At 37.5% G+C, this 25,253-nt stretch overlaps 1 protein-coding gene across 1 annotated transcript; it reads left to right on the top strand.

Moving 5' to 3' along the window:
- The first annotated feature begins 311 nt into the window (after positions 1–311).
- On the top strand, positions 312–24,224 carry ttc12 (tetratricopeptide repeat domain 12). Its single transcript, XM_080053549.1, has 21 exons — positions 312–440; positions 1,083–1,237; positions 1,547–1,568; positions 2,980–3,057; positions 3,166–3,287; positions 4,281–4,340; positions 4,658–4,729; positions 5,195–5,255; positions 5,736–5,924; positions 11,030–11,099; positions 12,877–12,965; positions 13,293–13,461; positions 14,022–14,111; positions 15,120–15,183; positions 15,292–15,426; positions 15,664–15,756; positions 16,023–16,091; positions 22,103–22,204; positions 22,664–22,763; positions 22,993–23,221; positions 24,000–24,224. Exons 1-21 carry the CDS (start codon positions 389–391, stop codon positions 24,067–24,069), a joined length of 2,091 nt encoding a protein of 696 aa, XP_079909675.1. The 5' UTR covers positions 312–388; the 3' UTR covers positions 24,070–24,224.
- The last annotated feature ends 1,029 nt before the right edge of the window (positions 24,225–25,253 follow it).

The following is a 25,253-nucleotide window of genomic DNA, read 5'->3' on the forward strand; positions in this document are numbered from 1 at the left end:
ACTAGGAGGATTAGGGAACATGTTGGCAACAGTCAACAGAATAAGTGACAATGGGAATTTGATAGCGTACAGGTCTTGATGTTATTGTTTGTTTTGATAATATTTGTAAATCTTTAGCGAGTCTTTGTTCTGCATTTTCAACCCAGGGTAGTTTAATACATCTATTGACTTAAGTTATTATTTTATTATTATCTTTTTCGTAATAGCCAACATAACGACGTGCAGTTTTTCAGTTGAGTATAGAATTTACGAGGAGTCCTGAAGGCAGCACGTCACTATGGTTACTCAACACAGAGACTTCTGAAGACAACTTGCTATTCAGCGTTAGCTAACATAACAGAGATAACCTTAATAAACAACCAAAGAAAGTCTTAAACTTGAATGCACGATGGACCAACTTGTAGACGTCGAGAGGTTTTTGAAAAATGTTGACAAAATAAGTGAGTATTATTGCTGTGAATCGTTTTAACGCTGCTAACTCTAGGTAGCCTAATTGCTATCTGATAGCCTACACAATTATTGAATGTCTATCTTTGTCAAGTGAAGTGGAGCAAAAAGCAAACAATAACGTGATTAGTTTGCGTTAGCTTTCCATACAGACTATGAAAGAATAAATGTGTTAACCTACAACTACAACGTTAACGCTCAATGGCTAATCGCTCGCGGTAATTTAAATATCAACTCATTCTAATAAAGTATTTACTGACAGTCGAATATTGTCATTACTGACAGTCGACTGTCATCAACTCCAAATTAAAAATAAAAATACATGCACTGTAAAATATAGGCTACTATCTTATTCTTCCATATAACGATTAATGAACGGATATTTTGTTGTAAGCTACTGCATTTGTTGTCCACCTTCATGAAGTTGAAGGAATTTGTATTTTGTAACTTATGGTTACAGTTTAGACTACAATGTAAATTGAAGACATAACAACTTTAATCGGGTCCAGGGCCAAACAAATAATATGTGTACACGAAGTATATAGAATGTATATTTTATACCTTTTTTCCCCTAAATATTTTATTTATTTATTTTGATAGCCTAAATGATTAAATATTCAATTTATTCTTTTCAGGCGAGCTTGTGAAGGATCTAAACTCTTGTGATGTGGAAGTACAACAAAAAGCTATGGCGAAAGCTGATGGTTGTATTGCTACCTTGGATGAACCCTGCAGGACAAACGTCAACAAGACTAGAATCAACATAAACCCACCACTGCAGCCTTCCTTGGTAGAGACATGCACAGGGAGTCACCCAAGTGTAGCGACGCTCTCTCTCTGTCTGTCTTTCTCAGTCTTTTTCTCTATGTCTGTGCAACTTCCTGTCCGTCTTCCTGTCTTTCTGTCTCTCTCTTTTGTCTGCTGTCTCTGTCACTCCAACACAACATGCACATGCACATATTACATGTGATAGGCCTACACAACCAACCATTTCTTGTTGTATTGTTTACTTTGTATTTTCTTTCTCCTCTGTACAAAAAATAGTGACTAGAAAGGTTTTTGTTAACATCCTTTTCATCAGTCTTTTTATCTTTTACAGAGTCTGCAGAATGAAAGTCCAGGTGAGCAGGTTATTTGGTTGTTTAGGCAGACAAATATTGGAATACATACCCTACATGTTATAAATACACCAAGAAATGAAGCCTACCGTTTATGAATCTGTTTTTCCCTTCTGAAGTCTACGTTTTTTCCAATTATAAACTAGGAAAACAGGATGCAATTTGATTTAATGACTAAAAGTATACAAAGGTTTTTGCTTCTAAACTCCTCTGAGAATTTTCCAAGATGGTAGCCTGCCTGAACAAACACAGCTTTAGGGATGCTCTCCACTTCAGTTTAGGTGTCAGCAGTTGCTGAGAATATCCATGTTCTTAACCTTAACTATGACGCACCCCAAGTCTTGCTTTATGTCAGTCAGTCTTATGGATACATCTATGAGTATAACTTGCAGAAAGTTGTATTTCAAGTCCATAATTCCTACACTACATCTGATTGTTGTTCATTGTACTGTTTTAAAATGTTGAGCCTAGTTTTTGTGCTGAGACATTTTCCCTGAAGCGCAATGAAATGTTTTCATTAACAGTGCCTGTTTGGCAGGTTGGTGACTCACCATGTGTCAAAAGAGGAAGAGTGGTGTGTCCTCAGCAGTACAGCGGGCCTCTGGAAGTTTTATCTGAAAATAGATAATGTTTTTGGCTATGTGCCACTTGCCTGCTCAGACCAGTTCAGACGTCCCCACGTTTTGTGCTGTTTTTTAGTTTGCGGAGGTTAGAAAAGGGAGGATCTTTAAAACTTGTTATACTTTTTTTCATGCTACTCCTCTTGCATACATATCCGTAAGTACCAGCATCTTGAATGTGGAATCCCATAAGAAACAACTTTTAATTAAATCAACACTTATTTTTTTAACCTTCAGGGGTTAAAACTCATCAACACTAATAAAGCTGCAAATTGATGTGTGAACCTTTTACATCTCTACGTGTATTACTACTGAGATTGAAGTTGATGTAACATACTGTATTCAATTTACACAAAAAAGGAAGAAAGGGCCATTCTTTGCTTGAGGATCAGTAGACAGAAGCCGTTTTTAAATGACTCTGATTATTATTTATTACTTTATTATGCCCTTTATTGTATCTTTATTTGGGAGATGATACATATTAATTAAAATAATACGAATAATTGATAATAACAGGAATGAATAATAACACACTGTATGAACTCTGTGGGATTTTTATATTCACAATAGATGGTTTTCAAAAGCTGGTTAAGAACTGCATTTGTAACATGAATAAAACCCAAGTTTTGATTAGATTGATCTTATAATAATAAAGTTGCTTCTAAACATGCGGAACAAAACTCTAACAAAAAAAAACTTACATTTAAGCTTAGGTCAAATAGCTTTACAGAAACCTCCTTCTCTGTCGTAGCCATTTTCTCAAGAGTTTTTTGTTGTTTCGTTTTTTTTAACAGAAAATTTCATGAAGATTATGGAGACCGATGCTGAAGAGAGGAGAGTAAGAAAGATTGCAAGAGCTAAAAAGGCAACTGGTGTGTGATTCTCTCTTCTCTATTGGAGTTGAACATTTTGTTCTTATCGCTCTTCTGTTGATTTAGCAATATGTTAATTTAAACATTGTAATGTTTGTATCACTGCAGCACTTAAAGACAAGGGGAATGAAGCCTATGCCCAAGAAGACTATGAAACTGCTGTGAAGTATTACAGTGATGGCTTGGCTGAACTACCGGATATGCAGCAATTGTACACCAACAGAGCACAAGTAAATATCTTCAACCTATGGTTTTCTTCTGATCGATTGATTGATTGACATTTTTATTTCGAACATGTAAGAGAAAAGCAGAAATTGTCCTACAGAAAATAATGATGTTACACACAATAGAAAGCATAATTAGATACATGAATGACAAACACTTGCTAATTGGAATTACATGTTTTCCAAAGGCGTGGGAAGAAGTTTACGTTTATTTAATCCCACCCCTTCTCCTTAACTCATTATAATTAAGCTTCCCTTGTCATTATTATTATTATTATTAACATTTTAATTTGTTATTATTTATTATACAGTACCTATATATATATATTTTTTAACATATCAAAATATATCAATTTCTACACATAAAATGTATTAGTTATATGTTTATTTATATCAAATAAATACTATAATGTCTTGCACATTTCTCAAAAAATAAAATAAATCATTGTAAACATTCATTAATAAGTTTATATATTATCTCACTATTGATATATTTTAGTATCAACACTATAATTTATTATAGAACCCCCCCCCAAAAAAAAGAAAAAAAAAGAAACAGATACACAAAAGAATAAATAACACACTAAATAAATTAACAATTAACACCCAATAATAATCAAATCATTGTACCCTGTGAGAATAATTTCCTTTAACCTCTTTTTGAATAGTTTTATGTTTGGACATTGCTTGAGTTCTTCTTTCAACCTATAAATTGTGCTTTGTAGTAAATGTTTGGTACACAAATCTCACAAGTTAATTCCAGATTTAAGGCAGCAGTTACAAATAATTATACCTTGATTGATGAATATGAAGGCTTACATATGAATATGATGAATATGAAGGCTTCCAAAGGCTTAAAAGTCCACTGTGGTTACAGTATAAATACTCAAGCAATGCTACACCACTAATCAAATAATTAACTAGGTGCTGCCAGATTTTCTTTTTGTCTGTTTTCAATGCCTATTGTTTACCACCTGTCCAATGTTTAAACTCACTCAGACCTTCATCAAGATGGAAAAGTACAAGGAGGCCATCAGTGACTGTGAATGGGCCTTGAAGGTATGCATGGCTTGGAAGTGGGGACAGTCCTCCTTCATTCGTAATAATGTCATCTGACTCATGCTCTATTAAACAAATGTTCCAAATCTTTTCTGTGAACTACCGAGCATGGTAGTTTACTTGGACGTGACTTTTCTTTAAACCTTGTGTGTGTTTTATAACTCACACGCACCTCAGTGTTTCTGAATTTCAGATTGAACATTTCTTTCTTGATTTGATAGTTTTATCAATGCAGACACATTTAATAACCGACACGTAGATGTGTTGCTTCTGAAGTGCGTAAACAAATATACCCATGATAATTTTTTTTCTGTTAGTGTAATGAGAGGTGCATAAAGGCTTATCTTCACATGGGGAAAGCATATCTGGCTTTGAAGAACTATAATGGGGTGAGTAAAATTACCTTTCATTACACCTAATGACACCTGTTTTTGTTTTTGCTCCGTATTCTTGTATACAGTAAACACTTTGCATCTTATCGCAGAAACGTGGATATGTATATAGTTTTAAAATGGTTGCATGCCTTGAACAGAGAACAACTTTACGTTGAAGCATGAAGCTTATATACAGTTCTAGTGTCACAGCAATCTTTTGTCAAATATCTGGTATAGGCATTTAAATCAATCCCTTTGAAGATAGGTATATGTTAAACATTAATATCTGGTTAAAAAACTTTGAATACAATGCAGTTTTGGCAAGGTGCATCATAGTTTGCTATATACCAAACCTTTGTACTTAAATACTGTAGTCTTTTGGAGTTCTTTTGCAGGACAATATTGATTTCCATGGGTCTTGGGGAGACCACGGAAGCACATTAAATAACCAGTGATGAACCTAATCCTTCTCTTTTATAGTCCAGAAAATGCTTTGAGAAGATAGCGGAAATTGAACCTGGGAGGGAGAAGATGGTGAAAGGTAAATCAGGTTTTTATTGTTTTTTATTATTCACATCTTAGATTGGAACAACTTAATTTTAGCGTTTGGTTTGGTACATGTTGTGTACAGTACAGTACATACATACATACATACATACATACATACATACATACATACATACATACATACATACATACATACATACATACATACATACATACATACATACATACATACGGTATATCCCTCAAATTAAAGTGAGATACTTTAATACTCAAGAGCCCATCAAGCCAATAAAAAGCATAGGGGATGCTGTCCATTGTTGTTGAGTTGATTGTCAGAGTGTGTCTTACCAACTGAAGTCCATTTATTTGAGTGCATGTTAAGGCAGGTGGGGTAATCCGTGGATGGCTATTGCATTATATGATGCTTTCACTTTTCCCCCTGTTCTATGGCTGTGCGACTAAAGGTTACAGTCTGCTTTCCCTTTTTTGATCTCCTTTGTTTTTCTCTACACAGAACATATGACCCAGGTAGATTTGGAAGAGGAAAGAGAGACACAGGAGATGAATGCGATGCAAGAGTTTGACAAGGGAGATGAGAAAGCCACAAGGGTGCCGCAGCTGCTGGAGAAGCTCTCAAGGCCTGGTCAGAAGCCCTTCTACTACAGTGGAGGAATGGAGATTCTGTCACAAGCACTAACTGACTGTGAGTTTGTTGTGGGGGCGGGGGAAGATTTGTACAATTATCTTTCTTTATACATTTTTTTCTGTCTACGTTCCCCAATAACCTGTTTTACCGGACCACCTATTTCTCAGTTATAATACTAAAATGGCCTGGGAGATTAAAGATATTTGAGGAGGAAAAATAGCCTTAAGTACTCACAGTGACCATCTTACATCAAAGCATCAGGTGAAGCAGGGAGGCCAAAACAAATTGTTTGCGGTTTTGCTCTTTGACAGTGAAAGAGAGGGGAGACCTCATGTTGTCCATCACTGATTTCTCTTCATGCTCCATTTGCTTGTCACGGTGAGCACATTTCCAATATAGACTATAGAGCCAGACTGAAAGGGCCAATCCTCAGTGCTCTCTGGTGAGCCACTGTGCAGAGTATAGGTATACATAACATTACACTAATTAACACTATAAGGGCCCGTGTCCACCTAACGCCTTTTTCCCACCGCAAGCGCCTTTTTTCAATTGATTCCCAATGAGAAGCGGCCGCCTCGGCAAAAGGCGGCCGCTCTGAGAAAAGGCGCAGCGCCCAGCGTTTTTTTTCGAGCGTTTTTTGTCTTTTTGTGCGGCCGCTTCGAGATTTGCAAGTTGAAAAAAAGTTTAACTTTTCAGAAAGGCGGTGGGGACGTCACCGCCGCTTTTTTTAAAGGGCCAATCAGATAGTAGATCGTCGGGACTCGTCGCCTTGGCAACAAAGAAGACGGAAGAGAAACTGCTTTTTCCGTCTCTGTTTACCCGAAACTGTACGAAAATAGTGACTTAAAATGATCAGAACAGAGGGAGGAGAGCCCGTTTGTGGGAGCAGATTAGGCGAACACTTGATTCTCTGTATTTTTTATCTCCTACGGATCGTTTCATGCGCACATATCAGCCTACAACTTGCTCCGTGTGTGTTTGCAGGAGCCGCGATAACTCCTCATCCAAACAGAGGATGGTGGAAAGTATTCTCTGTTTCATAAGACTACTCATATTAAAATGTAACGATTTAAATAGAAAACAGCATGCCTAAACAGTTAAACCAGTGTTGATAGGTCTGACTGACAGGTGACGATCAGCATTTTTTCTCCCCCGATCACAGCACTCTCTCTCCCAGCTCATAAAACGCTTGAAAAAAGCGGTCGAAAAAAGCGGTCGAAAAAAACGCTCAGTAGACACACTCCCGAGCGCACAGCCAGCGTTTAACGCTGGAAAAAGGCGTTAGGTGGACACGGGCCCTAAGATGACACCTTAACAGCTGCATACATTGCTGTGCAAAACAATTAACTTTGTATTTTTATTTTATTATATCAATAAAAATCAATAACAACCAGTGGTCTACTACCATTTTGTGTGCCTGATGATAAGTACAATCTCCAGAGCTAGTATGATTTGGTTTGTGTTATGTTCCTGATCATCTCAATTAAATGTGAACTTGGTGTATGAATGGTGATGCAATTTGCTTGCTGAACTGTTGAGTGGGCTGCTGCATCTATTAAGTGATGTAATAAATAATGAACGTAGAAAACGACATGACTAATATTAACATATGGTAATAGGCTGTAGTGCAGGTACAGGATTGTGTTGGCCTTGTTAGTTGTATTTGGTGCTGGAAGTAGGTGTAGCGTTGGTTGTTATGGGATGACAGCAAACACTAATTAGTCTTCTAGAGATGTCTTGGTTGCAATGTATTGAAACACTTGGGATAGCAGGTGTCAATTGCATAACCTCAGTGGCACACCTGCTCTCAAGTCTGTCAGATTTAGAGCTAGTAGCTAATGAATGCATGGTGGTTCCTGTCTTTGGTTTTGTAGAGTTATGTCAGCCCAGCCTGAGGTCCTCTAGATGGGCAGGGGTTCTGGAACATGCCATTGAGTCTCAGGGGCACTTAACACGACAACACGAAACGGTGCAAACGCGGAAATATTCTCGCGGTTGCACTATGTCATTTACATGAAAACAGCAAACGCAAGCATGAATCCACAAGTTTTTGAGATCTACTCCCAGGGAGGATTTTTTGGAAAACACAACGGTTTTGGTTTCTTGTAAACACCGAAACCATTTTCCCTGATAACGCTGACGTCACGGCTCCACTTCACGTATGCGTAGTCTATCAGAATCAGAATCAGAATCAGAATCAGAAAGGAGTTTATTGCCAAGAAGGGTTTTACACCAACAAGGAATGTGTTTTGGTGAGTAAGGTGCTTACAATAAACAATAAACAATAAACGAGCAGTAACTATCATAAATATATAACACAATATATAAACATATATAAACAAGCAGCAACATAAGTGATAAGTTAAAAATATTATAAAATAGAATAAAAAAGAATAAAAAACTAAGGTAAGGTACTTAAAAATTGTAAGAATTTACAAAATGGTGATGGCTATGAGTGCCCGAGTCAGTGACAGTCAGTGGGGGAGGCGGTCTCTGGACCTGTTAAGGATCCCCACTGAAGAGGGGAAGAAACTGTTCAAGTGGCGGGAGGTTTTGGTCCTGATGGCCCGCAGCCTCCTGCCAGAGGGGAGAGTCTCATAAAGTCTGTGACCAGGATGGGACGGGTCGGCCATAATCCTGCCTGCCCGCCTCAGAGCTCTGGAGCTGTGCAGGTCCTGGAGGGATGGAAGGTGGCAGCCAATCACCTTCTCAGCAGAGCGTATGATACACTGCAGTCTGCTCCTGTCCTTAGCCGTGGCTGCAGTGTACCAGACGGTGATGGATGAGGTGAGGATGGACTCGATGATGGCAGTGTAGAAGTGCACCATCATAGTCTTTGGCAGGTTGTACTTCTTCAGCTGGCGCAAGAAGAACATCCTCTGCTGGCCTTTTTTGGTGAGGGACCTGATGTTCAGCTCCCATTTAAGGTCCTGGCTGATGATGGAGCCCAGGAAGCGGCAGGACTCCACAGAGTCGACTATAACATTTGCTGTCAAAATACCCACATGCGAGTTATAAAGTTAGAAGACAACATAACATGAAAGGTGTCTCCGCGGCACCATCACTGTGATCAGCGGAGAGTGTTGTGCAGGGCTCACAATTTAGTCTAAGCGATTAGTAAGTTATTGAGACCACCCGACACTTTTTCTGGGGAAAGATTTGTGCTCTGCCGGTTTTTCTAGCAAAATAAACGTGTGTAGCTTCTATATGCCAGGGACACGGCTCTCTCTACATTAAAAAAACACTATTCATAGTTCAGCGCACAGCGGTTAAGTTACTGTTCAACAAAAGGAGCATTAAGGCTACGGCTTCACAGTTAAGCATTTCACTGGACAAACGTGAGTCGACTTTTATTTTGAAGTACGCCTAACAGGAAAGTAGCCGCTCACAAAGCCCCTTCACTATAAGCATGTCTTCTGTTTTCACGAGTTCAATGCGGTGAAATAAGAGGACAGAAAGCTTGTAATTTACAATACTTGTAACCCCAAGCTTACAACAACCGCTTTATGAACGTTAATGGCATTACTTTTCGGTTACAGTAAGGTTTTATGCATTAAATTGTACCGGAAGAGCTATCTACTAGGCTGTGTCACCGCTGACTATTGGCTTGGCATGGCAGCTACACTGCTACTACAGCGATTTCGTCCCGTTTCCTCTGAAAACATGTGTACGAGTGAAGATGTCAGATGAATTGTGTCTGAATGGGGTTTTTTTTTTAAACCAAAAATGGAAAAACTGTCACGTTTTCACCGTGTAAAGTGCCCCTCAATGCTTATATATATTTCAGGGCACAGCGTGAGCTGTTTTTCTATTTCAGAAAAAAAAAATGTCTAGCAACATCAAGAAAGATGAAATCAAAACACTTCCAACAATGTTGAAAAACAGCATTGACAACTTTTCATTAAACTACCACTTAAAGTGGTAATGAGGAGATTTCAGTTTGCGTCAATTTTAGCTGCCTCTGGACAAAAGTGGCAGTGTTTTTACGAAGTCAGCTGTTGTTCCTGGGTGAACTTACCCGGACAAAGGCATTAAGAAAAACTATATAAGATAGCATTATTTGCACTGATGGTCTCGTCTGCTGTTACATTTAATATATGATCATCAAAGGAATAATTATACTGTTCCCATACTCCAATATAAAGATGAATCATACCATTCTGCTGTAGCTTATAACTGAATGGTGGAAATGTTTTGTACCCAAGGTGTGTCAGTGCATGCACCAATTTGATAGTGTTGGCACCAGATTGAAAAAATAACCTCTAATGTTTGAAAAGGGGCCATTGTACACAAACAGAAGTTGCTCTCCACCAGGTTTTCACCCCTCCTCTGTCAGCTTTTGATTTTTGTTGTGAAGGTTTTGACCGTAGAAATGACTTTGAAACTCCACATTGACCATTATAACTCTTTTTAGCTTTTGCCAAAAGGCAGGAATTGCAGCTTTTGTATCACATCGTAGCCGTACAATTCACCAAGGTCAACTGCCCTCTCAGGAGTATTTATTTTGTTGTATTCGAGCTGAGAAATAAGCTGTTACGAATTACTTCTGACATGCTCCACCTGAATGCTACATTCATACAGCCTTTGTAGAACTTCACTTACTTTGAACACACAGCCAAGGCTTGTGTGATTGATGGAGTGAAGCTTGACACTTGCTGCTCAACAAACCATACAACTTAATAAAAATAAAAATTTATCATATTGTAATGCCTACTCTCTGTTTTTGTTTTAAATATGTATCACTATTTGTAGTTCACCATATTCGTTTGCTTTGGCTGTCCACTGCAAAATGACAAACCGTTCTTATCCAATTCTTAATCCTTATCCTTTTTTCTTCATTAAGCCAAGTGTACTGTCAAATTATACAATGTCTGTCTCATGGTCCCATTCAACAGAAAAGGGCAGAACTTACATAACTCCTGAATGGATCACAACAGGGCTGACACAACAAGCTTTCTTCCCTAAAAGCACTCCTTTACTGCTCCATTCAACTTTGTGTATACTCCAACTCATTATGAGCAGAAAAAGGACCATCCTTACTGCACTGTAATTATTTTCTCTTGTGCCCGTGACTGTCAAACAGTGACTAATACCAGCTAAACCGACAGAGGTATTGTGTTTCTTTCCGTCTTCTTACACTATCTACTGTTCTCTCCTAACAGGTACAGGCCAGACCCTTTTCAGATTGAACAATGGCTTTAGTATCATCAGCAGCAATGACATGGTGAGGAGGTAAGGAGACCAGAGCGAAAGGTAGCTGTCAGCCCTCAGTGGTTTGACAGATGGCCTCAACTAGAGAGATCATTCTCAGCCCTCTCTCCCTATTTCTCTACCTGCCTGTTTGTGTGCTTGCCCAAAGAGGAAACGATGATCACACTGAAGATTGAAGTGAGTGCTGGATTGAGCAAAGTATGGAAGTAAATGAGTGTCATCGGATTTTGAAAATAAAAAGCCATTGAATTTTAAGCACTGAATATTTATGCATTGAAATAACGTATCTGAATTTTTTGCAGCATTGAAACAATGTATCTAAATTTTTCCCCGCATTGAAATAATGTTTTTTTAATGTTTTGCCTCTGAATTTAACTCATTACATTTTAAACAACAAATTTTCACCTTTATTTTACAATGTTCTCAAATTCAAAATCTAATTTTCAACGTTAAAAAATTCAACATGCCAAATTCAACTGCAAAATCCCATGTATGAAATTCAGAGTAAAACTTTGGGGACCCAAGGAAGAGCAATCGATCATAGATAGTAGATCGCGTTCAACAAAGAGAGCAAGTGGGAAACAAACATGTTTCTATATATATGCTAGCCATTATATTCTTCCCTATATAGAAACATGTTTGTACTCACCCAAGCACCATCGTTACTTGTGTAGCCGTTTGACATGGCTAAAACCTGATTTGCCTTCCTACATCAGTCAGGGGTATCCAAGGCAACAAGCTAATATTCCCACTGGCTCTCTTTGTTTGAACGCGATCTAGCATCTATGATCGATTGCTCTTCCTTGGGTCCCCAAAGTTTTACTCTGAATTTCATACATGGGATTTTGCAGTTGAATTTGGCACGTTTAATTTTTTAACGTTGAATATATTTAATTTTGAATTTGAGAACATTGTCAAATAAAGGTGAAAATGAGTTGTTTAAAATGTAATGAGTTAAATTCAGAGGCAAAAAATTCAGATACATTATTTCAATGCGGCAAAAAATTCAGATACATTATTTCAATGCTGCAAAAAATTCAGATACGTTATTTCAATGCATAAATATTCAGTGCTTAAAATTCAATGGCTTTTTATTTTCAAAATCCGATGACACTCATTTACTTCCATAGCAAAGGCCCTTTGTTCTGTCCCAGAAAGAGTGTTTTGTACATCATACCTATAATGACTCTTGAATGTCGGATCAGCAAGGTTATTATTAACTTAGATAGAACACAGTGTCCGGTGTGTAGAGTGCAAAGAAGTAGCAGTGTGAGCTTGATGACAATAACCAAATAGGATTAGGTCTCCTAGGGGCACTCTGAATTCATGTCCTCAAAATGGAAGTCCAAAGTGGAAAAAGGGTCTGGTTTAATTAAATTAAAATTAAATTAAAACTTTTCTATTCATGATATAAAAAGAGGATTTGTTAGGTTGGCTATTTATTGTGATATTCTTACAAGAATGTAGAAGATAATATGATAAGACTAAGCTATGCGTCAGAAAGTAGCAGCTCACACAAGCCTCCTGCAGAGACAATATATGTCTATTCCAAAAAGTAGGATAGGAGATGACTTTTCAACCAAGTGCCAATCAAAGATAGATACATGGAAGGGTAAGGTGCTTTACAATGTTTGAGTAGAATCTATCAGTGCACATTTTGTTTTTACTAATATTGGACCATAAAGGTAATATTGAACGAACTAAATAACACTTCTTTCTGACAGTAATATTTATATGTAATTTGTTTTAAGTCAGGATAATCAAACAAAGATCATTTTACGGTGTATTTCCTCCACAGTTACATGTTGCAAGAAACAAAGGGTCCAGGCAGCCAGGAGTTCTTTGCATCTGTTCTGAAATTATGGAGGGTTGTTTGTCAAGGAAATGGTATGTAGAAAATTAAAGTACCCAAAAATAAATAATTTAAATACTAATCTTAAATCCTATTATGGAATTGTGTCTTTTCCGAACAGCTTGTCAGTGTTCTTGAGCATCAGCTCAAGCCTTCTTTTGTCTTTGAATAACACAAGTCCTGTGGGTTTCAGCTTTTCACAGTGTAACACAACAACAAAACGTATTGCCAGTATCAACCCAAGCATAGCAGCTAAATGTGCATGTCATTCACTGACTTTGTAGTTTTTTGTTGCAATCATAAGAGGGTACTGTGTCCAGTGAAGTGTCTTTGTACATACCCTGTTTTTCCATTGCTTTCAGATCAAAACCAGAAGATGATGATGACATGCCCAATGACCAGACAGTGCATTGTTCACTCACTGACATCAGAGAATGTTGCAGTACAGACAGAATGCCTGGCATTACTATGTTTGTACTCACAAATGCCACATGGCAGATGTTTGGCCACTGACAACCTGAATGTGCCCATGTAAGACATTTATATAATTTTGTTATCAGATGCAACAGAGAGGGTTGGCTGAATAAACCAAAATGATTTACAATAGTTTCGCTTTTACCTCCTCCCATCCCATTAAATTATTTGGCATTTCAAATTGTCCCCCTAAATAAGCATAGGGACTTTCTGTCAGCCTTTGACCACATGTTTTTGTCAGTCGATTTGCCACATCCATTTATGAGATTTCAAGAGATGTTGTCTATCATCAATCGGGGAAATAGTTTTAAACATGACACTATGGGATTTCTTAATAATATCTGTGTGCCCGATTATATCTTAGCTACAACTGATTGGATTTTTAGAATATAAGGAGCCATTCCTCTTTTGCATCATCAAAGTAATTGGTTCAAAGGTGGACACCATCATGATCTGGGTACAACATAATACATATGTAAATATATCTTGAATATATTCATTAGGAACATCATATGTCATTTAGCAAACATTTTGATTCTCTTTTTCTATGTTTCTCTCTGTTTCGCCTCCATTTCCCTCTCTCTATTTCTGGCACCACTCTTAATCTGGCCTTAAAGGTTGGTGAGGAACCTCATGGTGTGCATCACAAAGAAGCAGCAGGAGAACACAGCGGTCAAGATTCTGCAGAACTTTGCAGCATATAACAAGTATTTCTGAACACAGCCCCAACAGTTATTCTCCAAACACCCTTGAACATTTTTCATTTTATTTCTGAATGTTGACATTTCAAGATTATCTACAGTTCAAGATACGACCCACAACACTTCCCTATCTGTCATTGTCACATCTTGTGAGGGGGGGGATCCCCTGAGAAATGGAATGTATTGCATCTTTAATAATTCAAAATGCGCTATTCAAGTGTTAATGTCACTTGAAGGCAAAAGGCTGTTCTCAACCTGTTTTCCTTCCTGGCGCCTCATGATAATAGACATGAAAGGACAAACCATGCTCTCCAACACAGCAGGAAATATGACAAGGTGTCAAGCAGTGAAATGAGGAGATCAATTTTCCTTGTTTATAGCTCAAAGAGTTACTCGAAACAAAGTGTTATATCCACCAGAGGTTTGCTCTTCATTGTAGAAGCTCAATGTTGGGATTCCATGGATATTGTTGTTCCTCTCTGAGGAATTCTTTACAGAATCTATATGCATTTTTACACATGCATACACAATGTATGGCATACAGCAAGTTTTATTATTGTTTCTTCTACTGCCTTCCACCAGCTTTTTACTGCCTACGATGTAGATAAATGGGAATCTTTGATAACAAAGTTATTTGAGCACTAAATTGAATAGCAATGTATAGGATCCTGTATGAGTCAGACAATAAGTGTTAAACAATAGGGGAAGTAAACGATAGTGTGGGTATGGTGATGTTCGGTGCACTCTTCATCACCTTGGGGAGGGGGGCCCTCAGTTCTTCAGTGACTTGTGTAATTTTGGGCTGCTAAGAACTTCAAACTGAGGATTCAACTTTGCTCACTCCACTTCGCCCACGCATGTTCATTCATTGTAAAACAACAAGAGCGTGATTTTGTATATGTGCTGGTCTGTTTAATAGTGGAAGATCATCAACCATTTATATAAATATCTGGCCATAAACACATTACGTCTGTGTCACATGAACTATATAACTGTTTGCATTTTTTATTACAGGTTCTGCATTCAGTTAAGGGATGTGTTGACAAACTCTGTCATTGTGCCATTTACAACAATACTGGTAAGATATGCAGACACAAAGTTTCACATTGTTATTCAGTATTGCCTGAATATTTGTTACTGTGTGTGTGTCTTTGAAAATGTATAATCTGTTTGCTTCATTCTTCAGAGGAATATCAGCATATCCAATCAGCATGTCATTGGATCACTGATACTGGCTGTTGGCCGTCTGGCTCAAGATGACGTCATCCGTCGAAAATTTACGCACGATCCAGAATGTTGGAAGGCTTTTTTGGTTGCCATTGTTAGTATCAAAAAATAAATTTTTCTGGTTGTTGATTTAGTGGAATTCAGATGCATTTCTAGCACTTGCATGCTAGAAATAAAACATCTTAGTATTACACTGAATGACATAATAAGACATCATAGTTATTATATAGGACGTACTTATATAGTCTTTCTTGGATATTATGAACATTTTATTTTTTTTAAACATTGTATACATTTTAACCAGTCTAGAATTGGTTGTCTGTCATTGCAGAAGCAGTGCAGTGCACTTGAATACAAAGAAGTCCTTTACCCTATGCTTGGTTTGATCATCAACCTTTCAACAATCACCTCTCCAGTTATTCCGGTAAGACACATGATATTTGAAGTGTGATATTTATTGTGCCTGGTGTTGTGTTTCAGTTATACATTGGCGAGAACTAAACATTTAGATTTTAAAAATTCAGTGTGCACCACTGCAATTTAATAGATTCAAATTGTATATTCTATCATGTAAAAGCCAGTGTAAATGGAGGCAGAAGGAGCATTCGTGTGAACAGTGATTTGTGACCTAATCAGTCACCTAATCAGATGTGAAATGGAAGTGAAAATTGATTTACCCCCTTTCTGTAGGAACATGCTGTTTCGCTAACTGACTGCTGTCTGGGCCTGATGGGAGGTAGTGATGGAGGTGTCATAACTGTGAGTAGGCCTTACTTTAGCACAACAGTACAGTACTCAGGAGAGTTGAAAAAAGATGATCATAGTAGCTCTATGAAACCCTCACACATCATTTATTTAGTTGCTTAAAACATCTTGTGGCAGTTTTGCTGTCTTTGTGTGACAAAGTACAGTATGCTTTGAGAAATATTGGTACTTAGACATTTGAAGATGCTTGCACAAATCCTATTAAGCAATAAACAATCCTTTCAGATAACTAAACAAAAGTAAAATATAGTTTTCTTGAGTAATGGGTCTGTTCATGGGAGTAGAGTCCAGCTGCAGCCCCGGAGACAAACACCCTGGCGTGACAACAACACCCAGGCGTGACGGAAGTACCGTGGTGTGACGGACGTGATTTTTGACTATTTAGCTTCCAGAGGTGGAAAGAGTACAAAAATATTCTACTCAAGTAAAAGTATGATTTCTTGGATGAAATTTTACTTAAGTAAAAGTACTGGTCTAAAAATCTACTGAAGTAAAAGTGAAAAAGTAGCTGATTTAAAATGTACTTAAAGTACAAGTTACTAGTTACTTTTTAACAGTGGGAGGGTGCGGGGGTCTCTTCTGTGTAGGGCATTATATATATAGACAAGGGGATATAAATCTCAAACTAGTTTTGTTTAATTAATGCAACACTTTTACAAATTAAAGTGCACAAATTAAACAAATCATGTCACCACACATGTATGGATGTATACTGTGTCATTATACTTTAGATAAGCAAACATGGAGCAAATAGGCTGTTAATGTGGGAATTTAACCAGTCTACAGACCTAAACAGACTGCAGCTGCAGTTCTAATAATGTAATTCTGTATAATTGATCTAAACCATGGACATTGCAAGGTTAGGCTGCTCGATTTTGACAAAAATCATAATCATAATTATTTTAATTGACATTGTGTAATCACAATTATTATAGACAATTATTAATTGATTTAAGAACTGCAACATGCACTTACAGTCAAGTGCGAAAGTTTGTGAACCCCTTGAGCCTTTTGGAATTTTATTTATTTTAACCATTATTAATTCATTTTTATCAATACCAGTATTTTTTATATGAAATAACAGATGTTTGTTTATCAATTCAACATTTTTATTTTCCAGAAATCAATTGTTAAAACAGATAAAACAAATTATTTGACGAATGTTGTATGTGCAAAAGTTTGTGAACCCTGAGCTGCATTGCTTAAATCGAGCAAGGTAAACACAATCAGGTTGGCCAAATTGGTTGATGAAATAGACCAATGTAATGAGAGATCTTTAGGAAAGAAATTGGGCGGCACTAGATAAAACAGAGATAAAACCAGGTCAGTTTAGGCTCACCAAAGTGAACCCATACAGGTCAGACATGCTAAAAGGGAAACAAATCTCAGAGGATCTCAGGAATAGAGTTTTGATGTTACACATTTGTCTGGGGACAGTTATAAATTCATAAAAAAAAATTTGAGCTCAATCGGTCCACCGTGAGGCAAATCATCTACAAATGGAGAGCTTTAAGAGTGACTTAACATCTGCCTAGAAGTGGACTTCCTTCAAAAATATCCTCAAGCGCCACAAGAAAAGTGATTTTTCAGGTAAAAGCCAACCCAAACATTACACCTGGAGATTTGCAGACAATTTGAAACCACCATTATTCACTTGGGAGAAGGTTCTCTAGGTGGTAGGCAGAATTGCGTTTTTGCCCAAACATGGCGGTTTTGGTTATGACCAAACAGTTCAATTTTTGACTAATCTGTCCACAGAATAAGACTTCAGGTATCTCCAGGTGCTCTCTGGCAAAGTTGTGACAAGCAGTTTTGTTCTTTTTTGAGAGCAGAGGCTTCTTCAGCAACCATCCCATGAAAGCCATGTTGACTGAGTTTTCTTCTTATTGTGGAACCATGCACATCTGTCCCAGATGCTGCAAGAGAGGTCTGCAAATCACCAGATGTAATGTTTGGGTTGGCTTTTAACTGAAAAATCACTTATCTTGTGGCGCTTGTGGATATTTTTGAAGGAAGTCCACTTCTAGGCAGATGTTCAGTCACTCTTAAAGCTCTTCATTTGTAGATGATTTGCCTCACGGTGGACCGATGGAGCTCAAACTTTTTTTAAAATAATTATAGCTGTCCCCAGACAAATGTGCAGCATCACAACTCTATTCCTGAGATCCTCTGAGATTGTTTCCCCTTTTAGCATGTCTGACCTGTATGGGTTCACTTTGGTGAGCCTAAACTGACCTGGTTTTATCTCTGTTGTATCTAGTGCCGCCCAATTTCTTCCCTAAAGATCTCTCACTACATTGGTCCATTTCATGACTCAATTTGGCCCATCTGATTGTGTTTACCTGCTCCATTTAAGCAATGCAGCTCAGGGTTCACAAACTTTTGCACATACAACATTCGTCAAATAATTTGTTTTATCTGTTTTAACAATTGATTTCTGGAAAAGAAAAATGTTGAATTGATAAACAAACATCTGTTATTTCATATAAAAAATACTGGTATTGATAAAAATGAATTAATGATGGTTACAATAAATAAAATTCCAAAATGTTCAAGGGGTTCACAAACTTTCGCACTTGACTGTATGTAACATTTGAAACCATGGCTTTGGACTTTAAACATATCCTAATTGAACTGAAAACAAGGAAAATGCAAATAAGTAAAACATATTTTTTAATATTTAAATAAATAAGTGTCAAAATCAAAATAAACCGTTGCAAATGTTGTTGATAGGGCACGTCTTTTGCTAGCAGGAATGTGAGGGCATATTTTATTTATATCTCATGGAGCTGGCTGGATAAACAAGTTGCATTGTAGGCTACAGTGTTCTTAATTGATGACTGTTGTGGTGGCAAGAGTCAAGGAGCTTTAAACTTCCTGTGTTTTTTATTCCTTTATTGCTTGGTCATAGACCACTTGGATTTGACTTAAAGTGAGTAAACTAATAGGTCGTGATGTTTTGAGGTGCAGTTGGGTCGAATATGCCTTTTTTTCTCTCGGTCGCGCATGTCATCTGACTTGCGTGTCCGCGCGTAACATATCTTGCACATTATTTTAGTCTATTTAAGCTCCCGGCAACACGTACCGTCTCCATCCTACTCTGCACTGTTAAGCTGAAAGCTAAACCACAGGTGAGGGAGGGGCCGATCGCACGGCTGGATGAAAGGTTTGCTGCATTTAAAAGCCTTCACGTCTTCACGTGCGGTACAATGATAGTTAAACTGGGATTATTTTGTTTTAATGATAGAGGGAAGCAATGTTTGTTGTGATCATTTAGTCGCAATATGTTCTCTCCTCCTGTCGATCCTTCACTGTTAGTTTCCGGTATTGTGCCGTAAAAATAAAAGCCCCCCGCGATATTTCTTTTCTTTTCTCTCGTTTCCCTATCTATTTTTTTACTCAGTAACGCAGGTGATATAAAATGTAGCGAAGTACAATACTTCAAAATAAACATACTCAAAGTAAAAGTAAAGTATAGGTTTTAAAAATCACTTAAAAAATTACAAGTACACAAAAAAACTACTCAATTACAGGAACGCGAGTAAATGTAATTCGCTACTTTACACCCCTGTTAACTTCCATGACATGTCTGCTACGTCACTCATTTGCCCTAACCCTAACCACCCAGCTGTGATGCCTGAACTTAATCCTCAAAACAATATAAATAACACAAACTTAGTAGCCTATCGGTCTGCGGTCTTTTTATTATTTGATGTGACATACTCAAGATGGCTGCCGCGGTGTTCCGTCAGCCGAGTGGAGCTCAATAGCGCCGTGGCTAATCTAATGTTCTATCTATTATATTCTAACCTCTCCCTGTCCCCTTGCCCTAACCCTAACCACCCAGCTGTGATGCCTGAACCTAATCGCCAAAACAATATAAATAACACAAACTTAGTATCGGTCTGCGGTCTTGTTATTGTTTGACGTTGTTTACAACTTAGAAGTTTATGACGTGGCAAAAATAAAATCTACAGGTAAAGTCCGTCACACCACAGTACTTCGTCACGCCTGGGTGTTGTTGTCACATCAGGGTGTTTGTCTCCGGGGCTGCAGCTGGATACTATTGGTTCATGGGCCTCTGAGCTCAATCTGCTCCAAAAGGGGGCACCAGCAATCCACAATGTGCAAAGGATCCTGTATATGTGTCATTACATTTGATTAAAACTCCAGCTCCAGGTGCTATAGTCTGTTATATGACCGGTAAAGCACTTTCACACTGCTTATGCAATGTCCTTCGAGTCCCACTCACATCATGTGTCCCTTTACTCTCTTCACTCAACTATGTGGGTGGTGCTATTTTCTCTTTCTCACCTTGTTTCGACATAATTTTTTTTCACTGTTTTTTTTCTGCTTGTGTTTTTACTTTTCTTGCAATGATTTGACCCTTTCTCTTAAATGCATCGTAACGGTTACACCAACACCATGAGCCCCAATCCACAGTGTCCCCATCGCCCCAATGATCCATGCTGTCCTGTTATTTACTTCAATTGTGGTCAATTTGCTTAAACCATGAGGAAAAAATCACTATTGTCACACATTTAGTAAACATTTTAAATATTTAAATGTGATTAAAGCTGGAGTCATCCATTTCTGGTCACTAGGGGGCATAATAACTCTGAAACACAGCCTGACATACAGTATTATTACCTGCAAAAAGTATGCCTAGTATTTTGGGAAGCAACATTACTACTTCATTGGAACTATGTCTCTGGTGCCTGACAAATTTTAGTTCAGTATTTGGTGGCTACTGAATACAGTAAATGAGAGCAGGAATACTCAACTGAAAGCTGCATTTGTTAAGGAACTCTTATCGAAAATGTATCAGACGGATGAATTATTTATATCCATATCCATACCCCCATATTACTTTATATGCGACTAATAAAACTATATTATTAATTCACGTATTCGTTTCTTAAGAGGAAGATGAGGATGCAAATATGCTTGAGGAGTCAGATGAAAAAGTTCAATGGTATTTAATGAAAAAATGATGTTCAGCAAGGTACAGCTTATGCAGGATCAAACAGACAAAAGAACAGCCAAAAAAGTGCAGAAAGTCCAGTCTCTCCGGACATTCAATAATATTTAACAAGTTCAGATATTCATTTCATTGGTTTATTTAGTCACATGTTTATCAGAAATCGTCCAATCTTCTGGCTTTCTTCTTGATGAACCTGCCCTATGCGGAAGCAGAATGAACCCTGCCTATGTCCTTGAAGGATGAGATGTGTTGCTCAGCTGAGTAAACGGAATTACAGAAGGCCTTTGTTTAAAACAGACACCTCGTCTTGCCCCTAGCGTTATCGTATCGAAAGTTATCAAGGGGCTTTTTGTTGCAAACTCATCTCTCACTCCCTTCCTTTCCCACGAGTCTGGAGTGAGAGAATATTGAGAGAAGTTTTAGTCACAAGTTAAGAATATATCGATTATTCTATTTGATTATACATACGAGTAAATGCAAATTGATGAGGGGGGTTTAATATCATTAAAATTAGAACTATTTTTTCTAACACGACTTAAGATGAACCAGGCACCCAAATGACTTTAAATAATGATGATAACATCTTACAAATCCTACCTGGAAGATAAAGCAAGGACTCATGTGTGACCCTTTTCTAATTCTCATGCATTGGTTTGCTTTACGTCTAATGCTATTTATCTCATATTTTATTATCCTGTCCTTGAAAGTGTCACTATAATTTTCTGGTCACTCAAACATGTTTTCAGGCAACTGTCTCACCATTTTAACAATGGACTTTTTAGCTGCAAACACATTCCATAACACCTACCGATTTCACATCTTGAAACAGCAATTTTCTTCTTTCAAATTTTACACCACTTCTTTCTTTCTTTCTCCAATAGGAGTTTTGTTTTCTCTCAATTCTCTGCTGTCCTGTTTATTTCTGTGCTGTGTTTTCCAATCTTACTCTGTATATCTCAGTATTCTACTGTATGTTTCTGTAATCTCCCTTGCTAATGCCAACATCCTTCTTTGTCCTCAGAGAGCCACGGGCGTACTCAGCACTGTCCTCCCTCAGTCGTCTGAGGCCGTTCAGCATGCTATTCAGAGGGATGTGGTCCGGACCATGCGCCGGCTTCTGAAGGTGCATGCAGTAACTGTGAAAACATTATTAAAACTCATTTGTATCTTACATGTGTCATAATATTCTATTTCTGAATTGTTCTGAAAAGATTTAAACTATTTTAAATTAAAAATACTTAATCATTTAAGGTTATATATTTCTGGTTGATAGAAATTTGGTGCATGTAAGTGCTGGTGTAACGCTCCATACAGTATCTGAAACCCGAGTGTCCGACATTACATTGACACACAACTTAAGTGATCACTGATAGAGTCAAAGCTTTGTTGTAAAAAACACTTTACTCATCATAATTTAATTTTTGATTGGGGTCATAATTTTAATTTAATATGCATGTATTATTCATATGTTTACACATTTCACCACAGGTTTACCTTTCTTCATATCAAGTAATTATTAGAATTAATATACTTGTGTTTTGCAGTACATGTTTTATGTCTTTGTTGTTTTTTGGCTACCCAGGCTACAGGGCAGACTGCCACTAAGTATGCCATTAAGACTCTGACAGTGTGCACTGCGGCCAGTCACTTGGCAAGGGTGGAGCTGGTGAAGTCTGATAAAAGTGAGAAATTATTGACAATGTCAATATTACTTTAACAGCTATTTCATTAGTCCATGGCTATTGTTTGAAGATTGACAAAATAGAAAAATGATGATGTATGGATATAAATACTGTATGTGTGTGAATGTCAGTATAGTTGTGTATTTCCATGCCCTTGTGTGTTTGTTAATGTACTATTTCAAAGCGTCTCATCCTTTCCTATTTGCCACTGATTTTTCGTTCCACACAGAACTGTCGATTTTACGTCTCTTGTTGGATTCCAGCTGTGATGAGATGGTGTCAGGAAATGCAGCCCTGTGCTTGGCCCACTGCCTCGAGTTGGATGGAATTGCCAGCAATCTGCTAGGAACGGATATTGTGATGCTGCTACTGCGCCTCGCTGCAGGGGATGCTAAGAGGACAGCTGTGCAGCAGAATGCAGCCATTGCTCTGGGAAAGCTCTGTCGATCTGAGCCCAGGTGCCCTCTCACCTCACTCTATAACCCACATGCTGTTGATTGCATTATACAGCTAGCCTGAAGTAGCATAGAGACACCAGAGGAAATGCCACAATGACGATGAGCTAATGTGATGGCTTGACTGGTTAAACAAGTTGCTTAAACATAATGTGTGACTTCTGGCTCACGCTGACCTGAACTATTCAAATATTTGTTTATTTTGTTGTTATTTTCATTTCAAAGTTAACATTCAAAACCTTTTTTATAATATATAAAATATACAATATATATATTAGCCTTAATGATTTTCTCATCCACCACATGCACTGCACAGTCTTTAGGGGGAACAAAATGATTGGATAACTATGCTTATGCTGGTGATAGCTCTTGATAACATTACCACTGTATTGCAAGTTTCTTTACTTCCTTACCATAATAGATACGCTAATAGCCAGCAGCCCAACACCATGTCTTTATTGCAGTGGGGGGATTTTTAGGTTGTGTTCCCCACAGTCTAGAAAGAGGGAGAGAAGAAAACAGGAAACAGCTTGACACTTAAATAATATTGATCTCAGGTTTTGACTATTGTTTGGGTTATGCTCATAATTACCGTAAAATCAATTTGATTGTTTCATCAAATTTAATAATGGAAGCTTGAAGCAAAAACAACACCTATTTATTGTGTCAGTATGCTACAGAGCTCTGCTGTGAACGTGTTGAGGATTTGTTGATCTTAAATTCCAAGAATCGAATTAGTTGAATGCCAACCCTGTTTTTTGTGTGTTTTTATCATATCCAGACATAAGAACAAACTTCGAGAACTACATGGCCTTGGAATTCTGCACTCCTGTATGAAGCTCATCACATGAACCCATGACAGCTTGTTTTATTATAACTTTGCTTGTCACCTGTCTTGTTATATTTTTTGGGCTTCGATGCCTAAAACAAAAATTGAGCCCCCAAAAATCCCAGTCCCGGTACTCAAATAACTTTTAACCTTTTTGAAATTCTCATGATTAGTTATTGCTCCTATTTATATCTATACTTTCTTTAAAATAATATGGACGTTTAATCTGTCTAGAGAAAAATCAAAGATTTGTTACATTTGAGTGAGGTTTTGATCCTAATTGCGTACTCTACATAAAAAAGGTAATAAACATTAGCAACACATCTGGCTGTCCTTTTTTTTCACACCCATGTGAATGTACACCTTTGATTACCATAAATGCATGTGATTCGAGTTGCAATTACAGTTAGTTTTTCCATTGTTATATGTCTGTTATTAGATTAATAATCATTAACATTTTATAGGAAAAACACAATTTTAGACCTTAATACTGCAGTACACTGCTTGCTTAAATGCTAACATTGCTGTTAATCTGGTCAGCCATACCCTCACAAGTTCGTTCAACGTTTGAGTTCTAAAGGTTTTTTTAGTTTGTGACAACCTTTGGCATTTCTATCATCATTCAGTTTCTTAGATGTGTACTTGCTTTGTTTATTTAAAAAAAAATATTTACAGAAAGCTGCAGTTGATAACTGATAAAGACATCATACTTTTTATCTGTGGTGGGATTCTCTGGGTAGTTATTCATGCATCAGCAATTATTGGATGGATTGCCATTGAATTTAGTTTAGACATTTGTTTCAACCTCAGAATGAATAGCTTAAGTCATCCCTCTAAGTCTCAATTTTGCATCATCTTCTTAATTTGTTTTTGATATTATTAATGATGTCCACATCATCCTCAGCTATACTCTATGTTTAGGTCAAATGTTAGAGTACTAACAGGCATAACTAAAATGGTTAACATGTTGACATCCGGCTAAACCTTCTAAACATCAGCCTGTTAGCATGTTTATTGCGAGTAGGTTTGACCAGAGAACTTAAAGCCCCACTGAACTGTTAACATGACTCTAGACTTTTGCTTTATGCTTGTTTTCTTATCAGAGATTAAGACACTTCTTCACCTACTACACCAATACATATTTACCGTGTAAAAAGATAGATGTAAGTAATTCTTAAACTGTCACGTTTTAAGTACACAGGTGCA

This window comes from Ammodytes marinus (assembly GCF_949987685.1).
Source record: "Ammodytes marinus genome assembly, chromosome: 3".
NCBI lineage: Eukaryota > Metazoa > Chordata > Actinopteri > Uranoscopiformes > Ammodytidae > Ammodytes > Ammodytes marinus.

What these genes read in the sequence shown, in the direction of transcription:
- ttc12 (XM_080053549.1), top strand. Translation starts at nt 389, where the DNA reads ATGGACCAACTTGTAGACGTCGAGAGGTTTTTGAAAAATGTTGACAAA. An exon ending in GGTTGTTTGTCAAGGAAATG is followed by an intron (nt 12,966 to 13,292) that starts GTATGTAGAAAA and finishes CATTGCTTTCAG; the next exon opens with ATCAAAACCAGAAGATGATG. An exon ending in TGCCATTTACAACAATACTG is followed by an intron (nt 15,184 to 15,291) that starts GTAAGATATGCA and finishes TTCATTCTTCAG; the next exon opens with AGGAATATCAGCATATCCAA.